Source organism: Oncorhynchus mykiss, unplaced genomic scaffold (genome assembly GCF_013265735.2).
Source record: "Oncorhynchus mykiss isolate Arlee unplaced genomic scaffold, USDA_OmykA_1.1 un_scaffold_246, whole genome shotgun sequence".
Taxonomy (NCBI): Eukaryota; Metazoa; Chordata; class Actinopteri; order Salmoniformes; family Salmonidae; genus Oncorhynchus; species Oncorhynchus mykiss.
This window is the reverse complement of record NW_023493706.1, coordinates 54,058-71,553: the sequence shown is the minus strand read 5'-3', so window position 1 is coordinate 71,553 and position 17,496 is coordinate 54,058. Positions and strand designations below refer to the sequence as shown.

At 47.1% G+C, this 17,496-nt stretch overlaps 2 protein-coding genes and 1 long non-coding RNA gene across 7 annotated transcripts in view; 2 read left to right on the top strand and 1 right to left on the bottom strand.

The window, feature by feature from the left end:
• The window catches only part of LOC118948709 (protein CLEC16A-like), an 87,330-nt gene extending 84,744 nt beyond the window's left edge, over positions 1 to 2,586 (top strand). For all 4 annotated transcript variants that reach the window (XM_036973393.1, XM_036973391.1, XM_036973392.1 and 1 more), the window contains one exon: positions 1,641 to 2,586. In XM_036973393.1, the coding sequence (XP_036829288.1) occupies positions 1,641 to 2,221 (581 nt within the window). In that variant the 3' untranslated portion in view covers positions 2,222 to 2,586. The remainder of the gene's footprint in view (positions 1 to 1,640) is intronic.
• A 1,512-nt stretch (positions 2,587 to 4,098) lies between these two features.
• LOC118948713 lies at positions 4,099 to 5,368 on the top strand. The gene is made up of 2 exons (XR_005042194.1): positions 4,099 to 5,144; positions 5,178 to 5,368. It is a non-coding gene; the product is annotated as an uncharacterized LOC118948713 (long non-coding RNA).
• Positions 5,369 to 11,331: 5,963 nt separating this feature from the next.
• LOC118948711 (suppressor of cytokine signaling 1-like) lies at positions 11,332 to 16,871 on the bottom strand. Of its 2 annotated transcripts, XR_005042193.1 has the most exons (4): positions 16,529 to 16,871; positions 13,737 to 14,179; positions 11,718 to 12,636; positions 11,332 to 11,687 (listed from the first exon to the last, which is right to left on the bottom strand). XR_005042193.1 is itself a non-coding variant. In XM_036973400.1 (3 exons), the coding sequence occupies exons 2-3, from the start codon at positions 14,121 to 14,123 to the stop codon at positions 12,262 to 12,264; spliced, it is 762 nt and encodes a 253-aa protein (XP_036829295.1). In that variant the 5' UTR covers positions 14,124 to 14,179; positions 16,529 to 16,871; the 3' UTR covers positions 11,332 to 12,261. The 2 variants fall into 2 exon arrangements, 1 of the variants encoding a protein (XP_036829295.1); XM_036973400.1 differs by having other exon boundaries at positions 11,332 to 12,636.
• Between the last annotated feature and the right edge of the window lie 625 nt (positions 16,872 to 17,496).

The window sequence follows — 17,496 nt, the reverse complement described above, 5'->3', positions numbered from 1 at the left end:
ACAGGTAACACACACACACACACACACCATTACGATAACAGCCCTACAGGTAACACACACACACCAGTACGATATCAGCCAACAGCCCTACAGGTAACACACACACACACCAGTACGATATCAGCCAACAGCCCTACAGGTAACACACACACATACCAGTACTATATCAGCCAACAGCCCTACAGGTAACACACACACACACACACACACCAGTACTATATCAGCCAACAGCCCTACAGGTAACACACACACACACACCAGTACTATATCAGCCAACAGCCCTACAGGTAACACACACACACACACATACCAGTACTATATCAGCCAACAGCCCTACAGGTAACACACACACACACACCAGTACGATATCAGCCAACAGCCCTACAGGTAACACACACACACACACACACCAGTACGATATCAGCCAACAGCCCTACAGGTAACACACACACACACACCAGTACGATATCAGCCAACAGCCCTACAGGTAACACACACACACACATACCTGTAGGGCTGTTGGCTGATATAGTACTGGTAACACACACACACACCAGTACGATATCAGCCAACAGCCCTACAGGTAACACACACACACACACACCAGTACTATATCAGCCAACAGCCCTACAGGTAACACACACACATACCAGTACTATATCAGCCAACAGCCCTACAGGTAACACACACACATACCAGTACTAAATCAGCCAACAGCCCTACAGGTAACACACACACACACACCAGTACTATATCAGCCAACAGCCCTACAGGTAACACACACACACACACCAGTACGATATCAGCCAACAGCCCTACAGGTAACACACACACACCAGTACTATATCAGCCAACAGCCCTACAGGTAACACACACACACACCAGTACTGTAGATGCTAGGCTTAGATAGCGGTTGTCTGTAGCTATCGTTAGCTCTAGATGCTAGACTTAGATAGTAGTTGTCTGTAGCTATCGTTAGCTCTAGATGCTAGGCTTAGATAGCAGTTGTCTGTAGCGATCGTTAGCTCTAGATGCTAGGCTTAGATAGCAGTCGTCTGTAGCTATCGTTAGCTATAGATGCTAGGCTTAGATAGCAGTCGTCTGTAGCAATCGTTAGCTCTAGATGCTAGGCTTAGATAGCAGTCGTCTGTAGCTATTGTTAGCTCTAGATGCTAGGCTTAGATAGCAGTTGTCTGATACCGTCAGTTATCGTTTACTGCTATCTAAGCCTAGCATCTAGAGCTAACGATAGCTACAGATAGCTCGATGCTAGGCTTAGATAGCAGTTGTTTGTAGCTCTCGTTAGCTCGTATATCTTCAGTGATGTTTACTGCTTTCTAAGCCTAGCATCTAGAGATAACGATAGCTACAGACGACTGCTATCTAAGCCTAGCATCTAGAGCTAACGATCGCTACAGACAACTGCTATCTAAGCCTAGCATCTAGAGCTAACGATAGCTACAGATAGCTTTATGCTAGGCTTAGATAGCAGTTGTCTGTAGCGATCGTTAGCTCTAGATGCTAGGCTTAGATAGCAGTCGTCTGTAGCTATTGTTAGCTTTCGATGCTAGGCTTAGATAGCAGTCGTCTGTAGCTGCAGCTAACCGGTTGAGCTAACATTAACCCCTCTTCCTCCTCAGATGAGGAGACGTTCTTGGAGCGCACTCCTCCTTCGTCCTCCGGTGGAGAGGCAGGAGGAAGAGGAGGAGAGTTAACCGGGTCTTGTTCCCCTGTCCCGTCTGTCCTGGCCCCCAGCCTCACCCCTGCCTCCCAGCCTAACATCTCTCTACTGACCGACGACAACGCAGACTCTCTGAGCGTCGAGTCACTGACCCTGCTGCCCCCGGCTGACCACCTACACGCACTCGGCTCACACACACACCTCGGCACTGATACGGCTATCAGAGAGGAGGAGGAGGAGGAGGAGCTAGAGAAGAGAGAAGGGAAGGAGCCAAAGGAGGAAGTGGAAGGTTCGGCGATGGAGGAAGAGGAGGAGGAGGAAGAGGAGGAGGAGGAGACTGAAACCGAAACAACAATTCAAGAGACGGCTGAAGCAGAGATGGGAACGCCCACTGAGCAAGACACGCCCCTAGAGGCAGAGGGAGACACACCCCTTTCAGCTGCATCAGAAGGGGAGGAGACTGGTCAGGACACACCCACGGGAGAGGAAGCAGAGAAAGGCACACCTCCGAAAGAGGACACACCCACCGAAACAGCGTGATTAAAGAGGACACGCCCACAGAAACACCGTGATTAGAGGACACACCCACAGAAACACCCTGATTAAAGAGGACACACCCACCCTGATTAAAGAGGACACACCCACACCCTGTGTGATAGGATAGGAGAGTTGTCCCGCCTCTCTAAAATCACCCCTCCCTTTCCAGTTGTTTTGACCAGCTCTCTGGCTCCTCCCACTAGATTCACCAGCCTGCTCTCACATGGCTAACGACCAGAGGAGTGTGGATCCCCGTCTCTGTCTCTCACACAGCAGTAGAGAGAGCAGATCCCTGTCTCTGCAGAGAGAGAGACAGGGAGAGGGGGGAGAGAGACAGAGAGAGGGGGGAGAGAGAGAGAGGGGGGAGAGAGACAGAGAGATAGATGGGGGAGAGAGAGAGAGACAGAGAGAGAGGGAGAGAGACAGAGAGAGAGGGAGAGAGAGAGACAGAGAGAGAGAGAGACAGAGAGAGAGAGATGGGGGAGAGAGACAGAGAGAGAGGAGCGAGAGAGAGAGACAGAGAGAGAGATGGGGGAGAGAGAGAGAGACAGAGAGACAGAGAGAGAGAGATGGGGGAGAGAGACAGAGAGAGAGAGATGGGGGAGAGAGACAGAGAGAGAGATGGGGGAGAGAGACAGAGACAGAGAGAGAGATGGGGGAGAGAGAGAGGGAGAGAGACAGAGAGAGAGATGGGGGAGAGAGACAGAGAGAGAGAGAGAGATGGGGGAGAGACAGAGACAGAGAGAGAGAGATGGGGGAGAGAGACAGAGAGAGATGGGGGAGAGAGACAGAGACAGAGAGAGAGATGGGGGAGAGAGAGAGGGAGAGAGACAGAGAGAGAGATGGGGGAGAGAGACAGAGAGAGAGATGGGGGAGAGAGACAGAGAGAGAGAGAGAGATGGGGGAGAGAGACAGAAAGAGAGATGGGGGAGAGAGACAGAGAGAGAGAGAGAGATGGGGGAGAGAGACAGAGAGAGAGATGGGGGAGAGAGACAGAGAGAGAGACAGAGAGAGAGAGATGGGGGAGAGAGACAGAGAGAGAGATGGGGGAGAGAGACAGAGACAGAGAGAGAGATGGGGGAGAGAGACAGAGAGAGAGACAGAGAGAGAGAGATGGGGGAGAGAGACAGAGAGAGAGATGGGGGAGAGAGACAGAGACAGAGAGAGAGAGAGGAGTGTTCCTGTGAGCTCCAGCAGTTTCTGTTGCTTTATAGAAGAGCTTTTAGACTCCTCTCAGCGTTCCATTGTTCTACTGCACAAAGACTCTCTCATAAAGACATTACAACACACAACTGTGTGTGTGTGTGTGTGTGTGTGTGTGTGTGTGTGTGTGTGTGTGTGTGTGTGTGTGTGTGTGTGTGTGTGTGTGTGTGTGTGTGTGTGTGTGTGTGTGTGTGCGCGCACTTTGAAGGTTTCAAATAAGTCTCTATTGTATGTCTGTCATTTAACATTATGGTGTGGGTCACTGCCCTCACTTTGACTCTCTATCAGTCCTGCTAGGATTAGGTTACTAAACCCCCCCCCCCCGTCATGATAGGATTAGGTTACTAAACCCCCCCCCAGTCCTGATAGGATTAGGTTACTAACCCCCCCCCCCCCCCCCCAGTCATGATAGGATTAGGTTACTAACCCCCCCCCCCCCCCAGTCCTGATAGGATTAGGTTACTAAACCCCCCCCAGTCATGATAGAATTAGGTTACTAACCCCCCCCCCCCCCCCCCCAGTCATGATAGGATTAGGTTACTAACCCCCCCCCCCCCAGTCCTGATAGGATTAGGTTACTAAACCCCCCCCCCCAGTCATGATAGGATTAGGTTACTAACCCCCCCCAGTCCTGATGGGATTAGGTTACTAACCCCCCCAGTCTTGATGGGATTAGGTTACTAACTCCCCCAGTCCTGATGGGATTAGGTTACTAACCCCCCCCAGTCCTGATGGGATTAGGTTACTAACCCCCCCAGTCTTGATGGGATTAGGTTACTAACCCCCCCAGTCCTGATGGGATTAGGTTACTAACCCCCCCAGTCCTGATGGGATTAGGTTACTAACCCCCCCAGTCCTGATGGGATTAGGTTACTAAACCCCCCCAGTCCTGATGGGATTAGGTTACTAAACCCCCCCAGTCCTGATGGGATTAGGTTACTAACCCCCCCAGTCCTGATGGGATTAGGTTACTAAACCCCCCCAGTCCTGATGGGATTAGGTTACTAACCCCCCCAGTCCTGATGGGATTAGGTTACTAAACCCCCCCAGTCCTGATGGGATTAGGTTACTAAACCCCCCCAGTCCTGATGGGATTAGGTTACTAACCCCCCCAGTCCTGATGGGATTAGGTTACTAAACCCCCCCAGTCCTGATGGGATTAGGTTACTAAACCCCCCCAGTCCTGATGGGATTAGGTTACTAAACCCCCCCAGTCCTGATGGGATTAGGTTATTAAACCCCCCCAGTCCTGATGGGATTAGGTTACTAAACCCCCCCAGTCCTGATAGGATTAGGTTACTAAACCCCCCCAGTCCTGATGGGATTAGGTTACTAAACCCCCCCAGTCCTGATGGGATTAGGTTACTAAACCCCCCCAGTCCTGATGGGATTAGGTTACTAAACCCCCCCACTCCTGATGGGATTAGGTTACTAAACCCCCCCAGTCCTGATGGGATTAGGTTACTAAACCCCCCCAGTCCTGATGGGATTAGGTTACTAAACCCCCCCAGTCCTGATGGGATTAGGTTACTAAACCCCCCCAGTCCTGATAGGATTAGGTTACTAAACCCCCCCAGTCCTGATGGGATTAGGTTACTAACCCCCCCAGTCCTGATGGGATTAGGTTACTAAACCCCCCCACTCCTGATGGGATTAGGTTACTAAACCCCCCCAGTCCTGATGGGATTAGGTTACTAAACCCCCCCAGTCTTGATGGGATTAGGTTACTAAACCCCCCCAGTCCTGATGGGATTAGGTTACTAAACCCCCCCAGTCCTGTCCTCAACCATCAGAGAGTCTGAATCAGTGGGTAGGTTGTTTCCCCCTTGCTATGCCTCAGTGGGAGAGCACCAGCAGTCGGGCTGAATGTGATTTAGACGTTTCCCTTTAGGCACAGATCTAGGATCAGCGTAGAGTCTTCAGCTCCGTAACCTGAACCGATACGGAGGTCAACTCTAAACTGACCTCGGGGTCGAGGTGCCACTTCACCTGTCGTCCTGTTAACCTGTCGATGTGCTGACCCTTATCTAGCTGCAGGAATCTAGAGAGCTAATCGATAGGGGAGGGGGAGGGGAGGAGGGGGGGGACATGTAATCAGTAATAAAAAGATCAATAAGTTGTGATTCTGTTTAACGACTGGAGCAAAGATCACACTGCAACTATGTTGTCCTCCCTCCATCTCCCCTGCTTGCTTTCTCTCTCTCTCTCTCTCTCTCTCCCACTCACTCTCTCTCTCTCTCTCTCTCTCTCTCTCTCCCACTCACTCTCTCTCTCTCTCTCTCTCTCTCCCACTCACTCTCTCTCCCACTCACTCTCTCTCTCTCTCTCTCTCTCTCTCTCCCACTCACTCTCTCTCCCACTCACTCTCTCTCCCACTCACTCTCTCTCTCTCTCTCTCTCTCTCTCCCACTCACTCTCTCTCCTACTCTCTCCCTCTCTTCCCCCCTTTCTCTCCCTCTCTCTTTCCCCCTCTCTCTCCCTCTCTCTTTCCCCCTCTCTCTCCCTCTCTCTCTTTCCCCCTCTTTCTCTCTTTCTCTCTCCCCCCTACCCCCCTCTGCCCATAGTGTAAATATGCTCCCTGCTTAGTAAAGTCTGTCTCTAGTGTTTCAGTAAGTTTGTATGCTCTCTCCCCCCTCCCCCCTCCCTCTAGGCTCTAGTGTTTCAGTAAGTTTGTATGCTCTGTAAATGCTATCAGCTTTTAAACCTGTAATTCATGTTACATTACCAACAAAGAAATGAATTAAAAATCTGTAATAAATGATTCTACTGACTTGGACCTGTAGTACTGTGGTGTGTTAGGTAGTGCTGTGGTGTGTTAGGTAGTGCTGTGGTGTGTTAGGTAGTGCTGTGGTGTGTTAGGTAGTGCTGTGGTGTGTTAGGTAGTACTGTGGTGTGTTAGGTAGTACTGTGGTGTGTTAGGTAGTACTGTGGTGTGTTAGGTAGTGCTGTGGTGTGTTAGGTAGTGCTGTGGTGTGTTAGGTAGTGCTGTGGTGTGTTAGGTAGTGCTGTGGTGTGTTAGGTAGTGCTGTGGTGTGTTAGGTAGTGCTGTGGTGTGTTAGGTAGTGCTGTGGTGTGTTAGGTAGTGCTGTGGTGTGTTAGGTAGTGCTGTGGTGTGTTGGGTAGTACTGTGGTGTGTTAGGTAGTACTGTGGTGTGTTAGGTAGTACTGTGGTGTGTTAGGTAGTGCTGTGGTGTGTTAGGTAGTACTGTGGTGTGTTAAACCTATAGTACTGTGGTGTGTTAGGTAGTACTGTGGTGTGTTAAACCTATAGTACTGTGGTGTGTTAGGTAGTACTGTGGTGTGTTAGGTAGTGCTGTGGTGTGTTAGGTAGTACTGTGGTGTGTTAGGTAGTACTGTGGTGTGTTAGGTAGTACTGTGGTGTGTTAGGTAGTACTGTGGTGTGTTAGGTAGTACTGTGGTGTGTTGGGTAGTGCTGTGGTGTGTTAGGTAGTGCTGTGGTGTGTTAGGTAGTGCTGTGGTGTGTTAGATAGTGCTGTGGTGTGTTAGGTAGTACTGTGGTGTGTTAGGTAGTACTGTGGTGTGTTAGGTAGTGCTGTGGTGTGTTAGGTAGTACTGTGGTGTGAATACCTAGCTAGCTCTATAAGGGATGTTTCAGAGACACAGCTTGGTTAGAATACCTAGCTAGCTCTATAAGGGATGTTTCAGAGACACAGCTTGGTTAGAATACCTAGCTAGCTCTATAAGGGCTGTTTCAGAGACACAACTTGGTTAGAATACCTAGCTAGCTCTATAAGGGATGTTTCAGAGACACAACTTGGTTAGAATACCTAGCTAGCTCTATAAGGGATGTTTCAGAGACACAGCTTGGTTAGAATACCTAGCTAGCTCTATAAGGGATGTTTCAGAGACACAACATGTGTAGAATACCTAGCTATTTCTATAAGGGATGTTTCAGAGACACAGCTTGGTTAGAATACCTAGCTAGCTCTATAAGGGATGTTTCAGAGACACAGCTTGGTTAGAATACCTAGCTAGCTCTATAAGGGATGTTTCAGAGACACAGCTTGGTTAGAATACCTAGCTAGCTCTATAAGGGATGTTTCAGAGACACAGCTTGGTTAGAATACCTAGCTAGCTCTATAAGGGATGTTTCAGAGACACAGCTTGGTTAGAATACCTAGCTAGCTCTATAAGGGATGTTTCAGAGACACAGCTTGGTTAGAATACCTAGCTAGCTCTATAAGGGATGTTTCAGAGACACAACATGTGTAGAATACCTAGCTAGCTCTATAAGGGATGTTTCAGACGTCAACTTGGTTAGAATACCTAGCTAGCTCTATAAGGGATTTTTCAGAGACACAGCTTGGTTAGAATACCTAGCTAGCTCTATAAGGGATGTTTCAGAGACACAACTTGGTTTGAATACCTAGCTAGCTCTATAAGGGATGTTTCAGAGACACAGCTTGGTTAGAATACCTAGCTAGCTCTATAAGGGATGTTTCAGAGACACAGCTTGGTTAGAATACCTAGCTAGCTCTATACGGGATGTTTCAGAGACACAGCTTGGTTAGAATACCTAGCTAGCTCTATAAGGGATGTTTCAGAGACACAACATGGTTAGAATACCTAGCTAGCTCTATAAGGGCTGTTTCAGAGACACAGCTTGGTTAGAATACCTAGCTAGCTCTATAAGGGATGTTTCAGAGACACAGCTTGGTTAGAATACCTAGCTAGCTCTATAAGGGATGTTTCAGAGACACAGCTTGGTTAGAATACCTAGCTAGCTCTATAAGGGATGTTTCAGAGACACAGCTTGGTTAGAATACCTAGCTAGCTCTATAAGGGATGTTTCAGAAACACAGCTTGGTTAGAATACCTAGCTAGCTCTATAAGGGATGTTTCAGAGACACAGCTTGGTTAGAATACCTAGCTAGCTCTATAAGGGATGTTTCAGAGACACAACATGGTTAGAATACCTAGCTAGCTCTATAAGGGATGTTTCAGAGACACAGCTTGGTTAGAATACCTAGCTAGCTCTATAAGGGATGTTTCAGAGACGTCAACTTGGTTAGAATACCTAGCTAGCTCTATAAGGGATGTTTCAGAGACACAGCATGGTTAGAATACCTAGCTAGCTCTATAAGGGATGTTTCAGAGACGTCAACATGGTTAGAATACCTAGCTAGCTCTATAAGGGATGTTTCAGAGACGTCAACTTGGTTAGAATACCTAGCTAGCTCTATAAGGGATGTTTTGGTTCAACTTCTTTCAATAAGATGCAAATATGTCTCTGTCTCTCCATCTCTCTGCCTGTCTCTCTTTCTCCGCAGCGTGGCCTAGAAGACAGGAAAGAGAGGAGGTGAGGGGGAGGGGAGAGGTCCCACCACGGAGCTACAGAGTGACAAGAAGAGACCTGTTAGACTGGGATTGTCTCTCACACACGCACAGAGAGAGATAGATGCATTAAGACGAGGAGGATAGAGAACTGTACATCACAGTAGAGAGAGAGACGAGGAGGATAGAGAACTGTACATCACAGTAGAGAGAGAGACGAGGAGGATAGAGAACTGTACATCACAGTAGCGAGAGATGGAAAGAGAACCAAACTGTGTTTTCATGTGGTCTGTCACCGGCTGTTTGTTCTGTTCTGTCTTAGTCTCTTCAGGGAAACGTGTGTGTGTGTGTTCCTGGTAATCGAAGGCTGCTAAGTGCGTGTGATGTGTGTGTCTAACCACAGCTCTTAAAGAGGGCTTGTGTTCCAGATCATGTCATTGTGTGATGCATTTTGGGTAAATTGTTACTGAACTGACTGATCTACCAAATAATAATGTGTCGTTATGACGACAAAATGGTCTCCTGAAACCGCGTCGGCTTCAATGTTGGAACAAGCCCCAATATTATTGAATTGGTAAGACAGGCCTACATAGCAGGGGAGACAGAGAGAGGAGTGAAAGGAGACAGAGAGGAGAGAAAGGAGACAGAGAGAGGAGAGAAAGGAGACAGAGAGGAGACAGAGGAGACAGAGGAAAGAAAGGAGGCAGAGTGAGGAGAGAAAGGAGAGGAGACAGAGTGAGGAGAGAAAGGAGACAGAGAGAAAGGAGACAGAGAGGAAAGAAAGGAAATGAGAGGAGACAGAGAGGAGAGAAAGGAGACAGAGAGGAGAGAAAGGAGACAGAGAGGAAAGGAGGGGAGACAGAGGAGAGAAAGGAGGCAGAGTGAGGAAAGAAAGGGGACGGAGATTAAAGGGGAGGATAGAGGAATGGAGGAGAGACAGATTAAAGGGGAGGATAGAGGAATGGAGGAGAGACGGAGATTAAAGGGGAGGATAGAGGAATGGAGGAGAGACGGAGATTAAAGGGGAGGATAGAGGAATGGAGGAGAGACAGAGATTAAAGGGGAGGATAGAGGAATGGAGGAGAGACAGGGATTAAAGGAGAGGATAGAGGAATGGAGGGGAGACAGGGATTAAAGGGGAGGATAGAGGAATGGAGGGGAGACAGAGATTAAAGGGGAGGATAGAGGAATGGAGGGGAGACAGAGTTTAAAGGGGAGGATAGAGGAATGGAGGAGAGACAGAGAGAGGAGAGAAAGGAGGGGAGACAGAAGAAAGAGAGATATGAATATGAACGGCTCAGTGATAATGACGACATCAGGGAAATCCCATGTATAAACAGCACACCTGGTGTTCTACATCAGTGACTGGGTTTGTGTCTCCACATTGCCAGACGGAGAGAGAGAACAAGGCTCCTTTTTAGAGAATTCTGGGGAACCGTTGATCAAATAATGCTGAGATTGTGTGTGTGTGTGTGTGTGTGTGTGTGTGTGTGTGTGTGTGTGTGTGTGTGTGTGTGTGTGTGTGTACTTCCACAGAACTCTGTCCAACACCTGAAACTCTTCACTTCTCTAAACCTGAAATACTATGAATGAAACACACACACACACAATCTCAGCATTATTTGATCTACGGTTTGGTCCTGGTTCTGTATTGGTCCTGGTTCTGTATTGGTCCTGGTTCTGTATTGGTCCTTGTTCTGTATTGGTCCTGGTTCTGTATTGGTTCTGGTTCTGTATTGGTCCTTGTTCTGTATTGGTCCTGGTTCTGTATTGGTTCTGGTTCTGTATTTAATCATCTGATAGTCATGTGACCAGTCATCATTTGACAGGTTTGTGTTTCCCTCCTCGTCATTATTATCAGATCATTTACAACGAAGGTTATCGACCTTTCACCTTTATTAGTCATTACTGGCCGTTCTGACTAACCACACACACACACCACACACACACACACACCACACACAGAAACACCACCCACACGCCGAGACATTCTGGTACCCGGCCCCTCCCTTCTTCTGACAGAAACATATTTTACTGACAGACCTTCTGATTCTTCACTTCTCTACATGTTCCTGTAATAGACCCCCCCACACACCACACACACACACCACACACACACACACACACACACAGAGCGTTTACTATCATAGCTCAGCCCATCTGTCACATTGATGTGTCACTGCGGTTACCTACTGTACCCAGTGTTGTCACAGCAACCACACACACTGTCTCTCTGTCTGTCTGTTATACCTGTCTCTGTCTGTTATACCTGTCTCTCTGTCTGTTACACCTGTCTGTCTCTCTGTCTGTCTCTCTGTCTGTCCGTCTCTCTGTCTCTCCGTCTCTCTGTCTGTCCGTCTCTCTGTCTGTCCGTCTCTCTGTCTGTCCGTCTCTCTGTCTGTCCGTCTCTGTCCGTCTCTCTGTCTGTCCGTCTCTCTGTCTGTCCGTCTCTCTGTCTGTCCGTCTCTCTGTCTGTCCGTCTCTCTGTCTTTCCGTCTCTGTCTGGGGGGGTAGGACCGTCATTGTAAAATAAGAATTTGTTGTTAACTGATAAGGCGCATTAGAGAATAAAATATTGTCTAACAGCAACACACAGACCGACAGGAAGACGGGGCTGAAATATATATGTCATATTTATTATCCATGAAAACACCCCTAGAGGTAGTCTGCACAGCAGATATGATGCATAGTACACAGTTATACTCATTAGTACTACATAGTACACAGTTACTCATTAGTACTACATAGTACACAGTTATACCTGTTAGTACCAGAGAGTACACAGTTATACCCGCCAGTACTACATAGTACACAGTTATACCCATTAGTACTAGAGAGTACACAGTTATACCCATTAGTACCAGAGAGTACACAGTTGTACCCGGCAGTACTACATAATACAAAGTTATACCCATTAGTACCAGAGAGTACACAGTTATACCTGTTAGTACCAGAGAGTACACAGTTATACCTGTTAGTACCAGAGAGTACACAGTTATACATACAGTACTGTAATATTGTGTAGCGTAAACATTCCTGGTCGTTGTAAAGTTTGTAAACAACATTGTAAACATTGTAAAGTATTGATGCTGTGCTTGAGTTGTCGTGCTACAGCGAACCCAGCCCTGCCTACAACGGCAGAACCAGTCCACTAATCAAACCGTCCACCTCACAGGGTCAGCGACCCGGATCAGAACACAACCAGAACCCCCGGTGGTGGTTCTTTAATGCAGTCGCTCCATAACCTGTTGTTGTGGTCCACATATATACGGTCCCTTAAAATCCTCCAGGGACCACCACCAAACCGGATAAACCCAAACCAAGTGTGACCTATGACCTTGTCGAGTAGTGCACCGTTTAGAGAATAGGGTGCGGTTTTGAACTCTGACCTCGTTTCTAACCACGACCCGGTCTCTAGTTTCAAAGCAACCGATCCAAATCAAGTCCCGCCTCAACGGCATCCCCTGTGACATCATATCCTGTATGTACCCTTCAGTACCGACCCGATCCAAATCAGTCCCGCCTCAACGGCATCCCCTGTGACATCATATCCTGTACGGGAACTCTAACAGGAAGTGTTTTAGGACTGGGTTGACGGGGACCCTGGCGACCCGTTCCACCTCACCGCCACACGACTCCGCGACCTGTTTCCTGCACAGTTCCTGGAGCGTAGGGCGCTGCTTCCTGTACGGAACGGTCAGGCTTTTCTTAGAGGAATTAATGTAGTGTTCGAGCAGGAGGAAGAGGCAGGGGAAAGAGTGCTCACTTCCTGCCAGGCTGAACCGTTGTCCCTTATAGACGATGCGTACGCTGACCGGGCCGTTGGCCGCGCGATAGGACAGCGTGAAGAAGACGTCTGTCTGACGACTGTCCCGGATCAAGAATGTTCCCGTGGCAACGTCCTTCAGTCGATTGTGAGCCTGCGAGAGGAGGAGGAGGAGGAGGACAGAATTAACATCAAAAAGATTTGGTTGTAAAATAAAAAAATGACTTCTCCTTTAACTTCATGTTGATCTCGTTGGATTTTGAAATCTCTTATTTATCAGTTTAATACATTAATGACAGCTGTCTCTGTTCCTTTACTCTGACAATTATTGTTGTGAAAGGTTTATATAAAACTCCCCTAGAAAGGCCCAGGAAACCGAGGAAATAAAACTCCCCTAGAAAGGCCCAGGAAACCGAGGAAATAAAACTCCCCTAGAAAGGCCCAGAAAACCGAGGAAATAAAACTCCCCTAGAAAGGCCCAGAAAACCGAGGAAATAAAACTCCCCTAGAAAGGCCCAGGAAACCTAGGAAATAAAACTCCCCTAGAAAGGCCCAGAAAACCGAGGAAATAAAACTCCCCTAGAAAGGCCCAGAAAACCGAGGAAATAAAACTCCCCTAGAAAGGCCCAGAAAACTGAGGAAATAAAACTCCCCTAGAAAGGCCCAGAAAACCTAGGAAATAAAACTCCCCTAGAAAGGCCCAGGAAACCGAGGAAATAAAACTCCCCTAGAAAGGCCCAGAAAACCGAGGAAATAAAACTCCCCTAGAAAGGCCCAGAAAACCAAGGAGATAAAACTCCCCTAGAAAGGCCCAGGAAACCGAGGAAATAAAACTCCCCTAGAAAGGCCCAGAAAACCGAGGAAATAAAACTCCCCTAGAAAGGCCCAGAAAACCGAGGAAATAAAACTCCCCTAGAAAGGCCCAGAAAACCTAGGAAATAAAACTCCCCTAGAAAGGCCCAGAAAACCTAGGAAATAAAACTCCCCTAGAAAGGCCCAGAAAACCTAGGAAATAAAACTCCCCTAGAAAGGCCCAGAAAACCGAGGAAATAAAACTCCCCTAGAAAGGCCCAGAAAACCTAGGAAATAAAACTCCCTAGAAAGGCCCAGAAAACCTAGGAAATAACACTCCCCTAGAAAGGCCCAGAAAACCTAGGAAATAAGACTCCCTAGAAAGGCCCAGAAAACCGAGGAAGAAAACCTCGAGAGGAAACCAGGTTCTGATCAGATAAATTGATAAGATTGTGTAATTACCTCCTCCACTCCTAGCGGGCCCCAGTAGAAGCCGGAACGTTCCAACATGGCGGCCGTCCGAGTGATCAACAGGAAGTCTACCTTGCAGGGGAACAGAGGAAAGTGGGTGGGCACTGGGTCCAGGAGGGGAAGAGGGGGCTGGTGGTCTAACAGGTCTGGTCCTGGGATAGGGGACGCCACACACTGGTTGGATGGGCGCGGACGGTGTGACTGGGAGACTGATGATGACGATGACGATGATGATGGTGGTGGTGAGGTTGTGTGGTGGTCCGAGTGTGGAGTCGAGAGGAAGGTGGAGGAGGCGCCTAGAGGTCTAGAAGGTGATGACGATGACGATGGTGCTTTTGTTGTTGTGTCTTGTTCTTCCACAGCGCTGTGAGCGACCATCCTACAGGGGAGAGCGGTCCCAACCCTCTCCCATCGCTACACAGTTCCCTGGCATCCTAAGAGAGAGATAGAGACCGTCAGACCACGACTACTACTACCACTTCTGATAAGATCTATGTTTCCATTAACTTGTCCAGTGATTATTTATTTTAATATATATTTTTTTTAATCAACATTTAGAAAAGTTTTCCGTAGAAAATAGAATGACAGCTGCCTACTATGGTGCGTTTCCATTTAACACTGTAAATATGTAAGAAATGTGAACTATAGATCTGTCATTCTCATTGAAAAGCAAGTCGAAAGCAATTATTTTATTTAAAAAAATAAAATAAATAAATACACAGTTTCGATCATCATTTGTTTTGGGTTTTTTTAATAAAGAAAGTTAGACAGATAGAAAAATCCACCCCTGTTCAACGGATAAAATGTTGTCGACCTTTGGAAAATGTCTCCTATCTCTACCGTTTCCATGACACCTCTCTCTCTCCTCTCTCTCTCTCTCTCTCTGTCTCTCTGTCTCTCTCTCTGTCTCTCTCTCTCTGTCTCTCTCTCTGTCTCTCTCTCTCTCTGTCTCTCTGTCTCTCTCTGTCTCTCTGTCTCTCTCTGTCTCTCTGTCTCTCTCTGTCTCTCTGTCTCTCTCTCTCTCTCTCTGTCTCTCTCTGTCTCTCTCTCTCTCTGTCTCTCTCTCTCTGTCTCTCTCTCTCAATTCAATTCAAGGGCTTTATTGGCATGGGAAACGTGTTAACATTGCCAAAGCAAGTGAGGTAAATAATATATAAAGTGAATATATAAAGTGAAATATCTGTCTCTCTCTCTCATATATATATATATATATATGTTGTTTGTCTAATTAAACCCGGCTCAATGGAAACCTGCCTAAAATGTCTACAGTTATCACCGTTAACTGTTAGTTTGTTTGTACCTCAGTGGCCTCGTGGTCACAAAGTGCTTTACAGAGACCCAGCCTAACAGGCCCCATGCCGAGGCTAAGAAACAGCTGTCTATCTAGAAGTCAGTAATTATGTACAATGACATCAATGTTAGACGTCGACACAGCGCTGTGACGCGCCGTGAGTTACAACCACAACATCAGAGAACATTACAGCCGTCTGTCTGTCTACCTGCCTACCTTCCGGGTCTGTCTGTCTACCTGCCTACCTACCGGGTCTGTCTGTATCTGTCTGTCTACCTGCCAACCTACCGGGTCTGTCTGTATCTGCCTGCTTACCTACCTACCGGTTCTATCTGTATCTGCCTGCCTGCCTACCTGCCAACCTACCGGGTCTATCTGTATCTGCCTGCCTACCTGCCGGTCTACCTGCCAACCTACCGGGTCTGTCTGTATCTGCCTGCCTGCCTACCTGCCAACCTACCGGGTCTATCTGTATCTGCCTGCCTACCTACCAACCTACCTGGTCTGTCTGTATCTGCCTGCCTACCTACCAACCTACCTACCTGGTCTGTCTGTATCTGCCTACCTACCAACCTACCTACCTGGTCTGTTTGTATCTGCCTGCCTACCTACCAACCTACCTACCTGGTCTGTCTGTATCTGCCTGCCTGCCTACCAACCTACCTACCTACCTGGTCTGTCTGTATCTGCCTACCTACCTACCTACCTGGTCTGTCTGTATCTGCCTACCTACCAACCTACCTACCTACCTGGTCTGTCTGTATCTGCCTACCTACCAACCTACCTGGTCTGTCTGTATCTGCCTACCTACCTGCCTACCTACCTACCTGGTCTGTCTGTATCTGCCTACCTACCAACCTACCTACCTACCTGGTCTGTCTGTATCTGCCTACCTACCAACCTACCTACCTACCTGGTCTGTCTGTATCTGCCTACCTACCCACCTGCCGGGTCTGTCTGTATCTGCCTACCGGGTCTGTCTGTATCTGCCTACCAACCATTTAACTAACTGATAGTCCCCCAGAACAATGACAACTGTTGCCAAGAGAACGAACGTGGATTCTAAACATTCTCCGTCCTAGCGAAGTAAATTGACGTTGATTTAAACCATCCCAACTCTAAAAGCTGTTCACAGTTAACTAGACTCCAGACAATAATGTTGTAGTTTATATGGCAGTAGATATTAGTAGTAGATGTGTCCTAAGTTCGTCCTGTTTCACTGGCCCCAACCTTGCCGCTATAAAGCAAACGGGGAATCGTGTTTTAAATGAGTATATTATACTGGTGGTCCTGTTGACTGTTGTCTAGTCCCCCCCCCAAAAAATGTATTTTATGACAATATGTCATTTATTATGTAGAAAATGGTGTATTGTCAGGTTGCTTTATTACGGCGCAATTGAATTGCACAATAGTCAGTGTTGCGAAACAAAACTCAAATCTATTTGAAAGAAGATCAAATCCGCAATAGGCAGCCATGTTAAAATATTCTTACCGTTTTGCAAAACGAGTGCAATGTCGTTTTTTTTTCTGATGCACTTTTTATATTTTCCGACGCAGAATCCGTTTTTAATCACAGAATCCCAGCGGTATTAATTCTGTTCTTGATCATCAATAAACGTCCAGACTAGTAGAGAGAAGACGCCGTACTCCGACGGTATAGTATATCCACATTGTCTGTCACGGCCTCTCTCTCTCCTTGTTGGTTTAATCATCTGTCCGCTGGTGATCGGTAAGGAGCTAAATAAACCTTCAGGACCGTACACTACACCAACACACATCCGTTTCGCTTTCGTTTTAAAGTGAACACCGTTTCTGAGAAATCCTCAGTAACTGTCCTCTCCGCCAGGGGTGTCTCTCTAGCTTCTCTCTGGCGGGTTTCGCTTCCAGTCAACATTTATAGTAAAACTGTCGCTTCACAGAAAAAGAACCAGTCTCTTCACTTTTCAAACAGTGTCGTTGTGAAGCAGGAATCCACGCCAGTTTCAGTTTATCTGATGCCCTTCCCCCATAATATACTAGTGACCACATTCGGAGAAGCGGCCGATGGTTTTCGGAACTGCTTTTTACATCATCTTTTTTAAACGTTCATGACAGAAGTCGTCTGTCTACTTGAGTAAAAGTCTAAAAGTATTTATTTATTTATTTTTTTAAATATACGTAAGTATCAAAAGTAAAAATATAAATCATTTGAAACGTTTTTCCGTAAAAGAACATTTAAAAAAAAGAGAATGGTGCAGTCTGGTTTGCGTAAAATAATTGTAAGTCTATATACGATGTGAGCAAATGAGGTGAGAAGGGAGGTAAATGCAAAAAAAGGCCATGGTGGCAAGGTAAATACAATATAGCAAGTAAAACACTGGAATGGTAGATTTGCAGTGGAAGAATGTGCAAAGTAGAGATAGAAATAATGGGGTGCAAAGGAGCAAAATAAATAAATGCAGTAGGGGGAGAGGTAGTTGT

Coding starts and splice junctions, on each gene's coding strand:
- LOC118948711 (XM_036973400.1), bottom strand. CDS start 14,123: ATGGTCGCTCACAGCGCTGTGGAAGAACAAGACACAACAACAAAAGCA. Junction 12,637..13,736: donor GCCCGCTAGGAGTGGAGGAG/GTAATTACACAA, acceptor CTCCTCTCGCAG/GCTCACAATCGACTGAAGGA.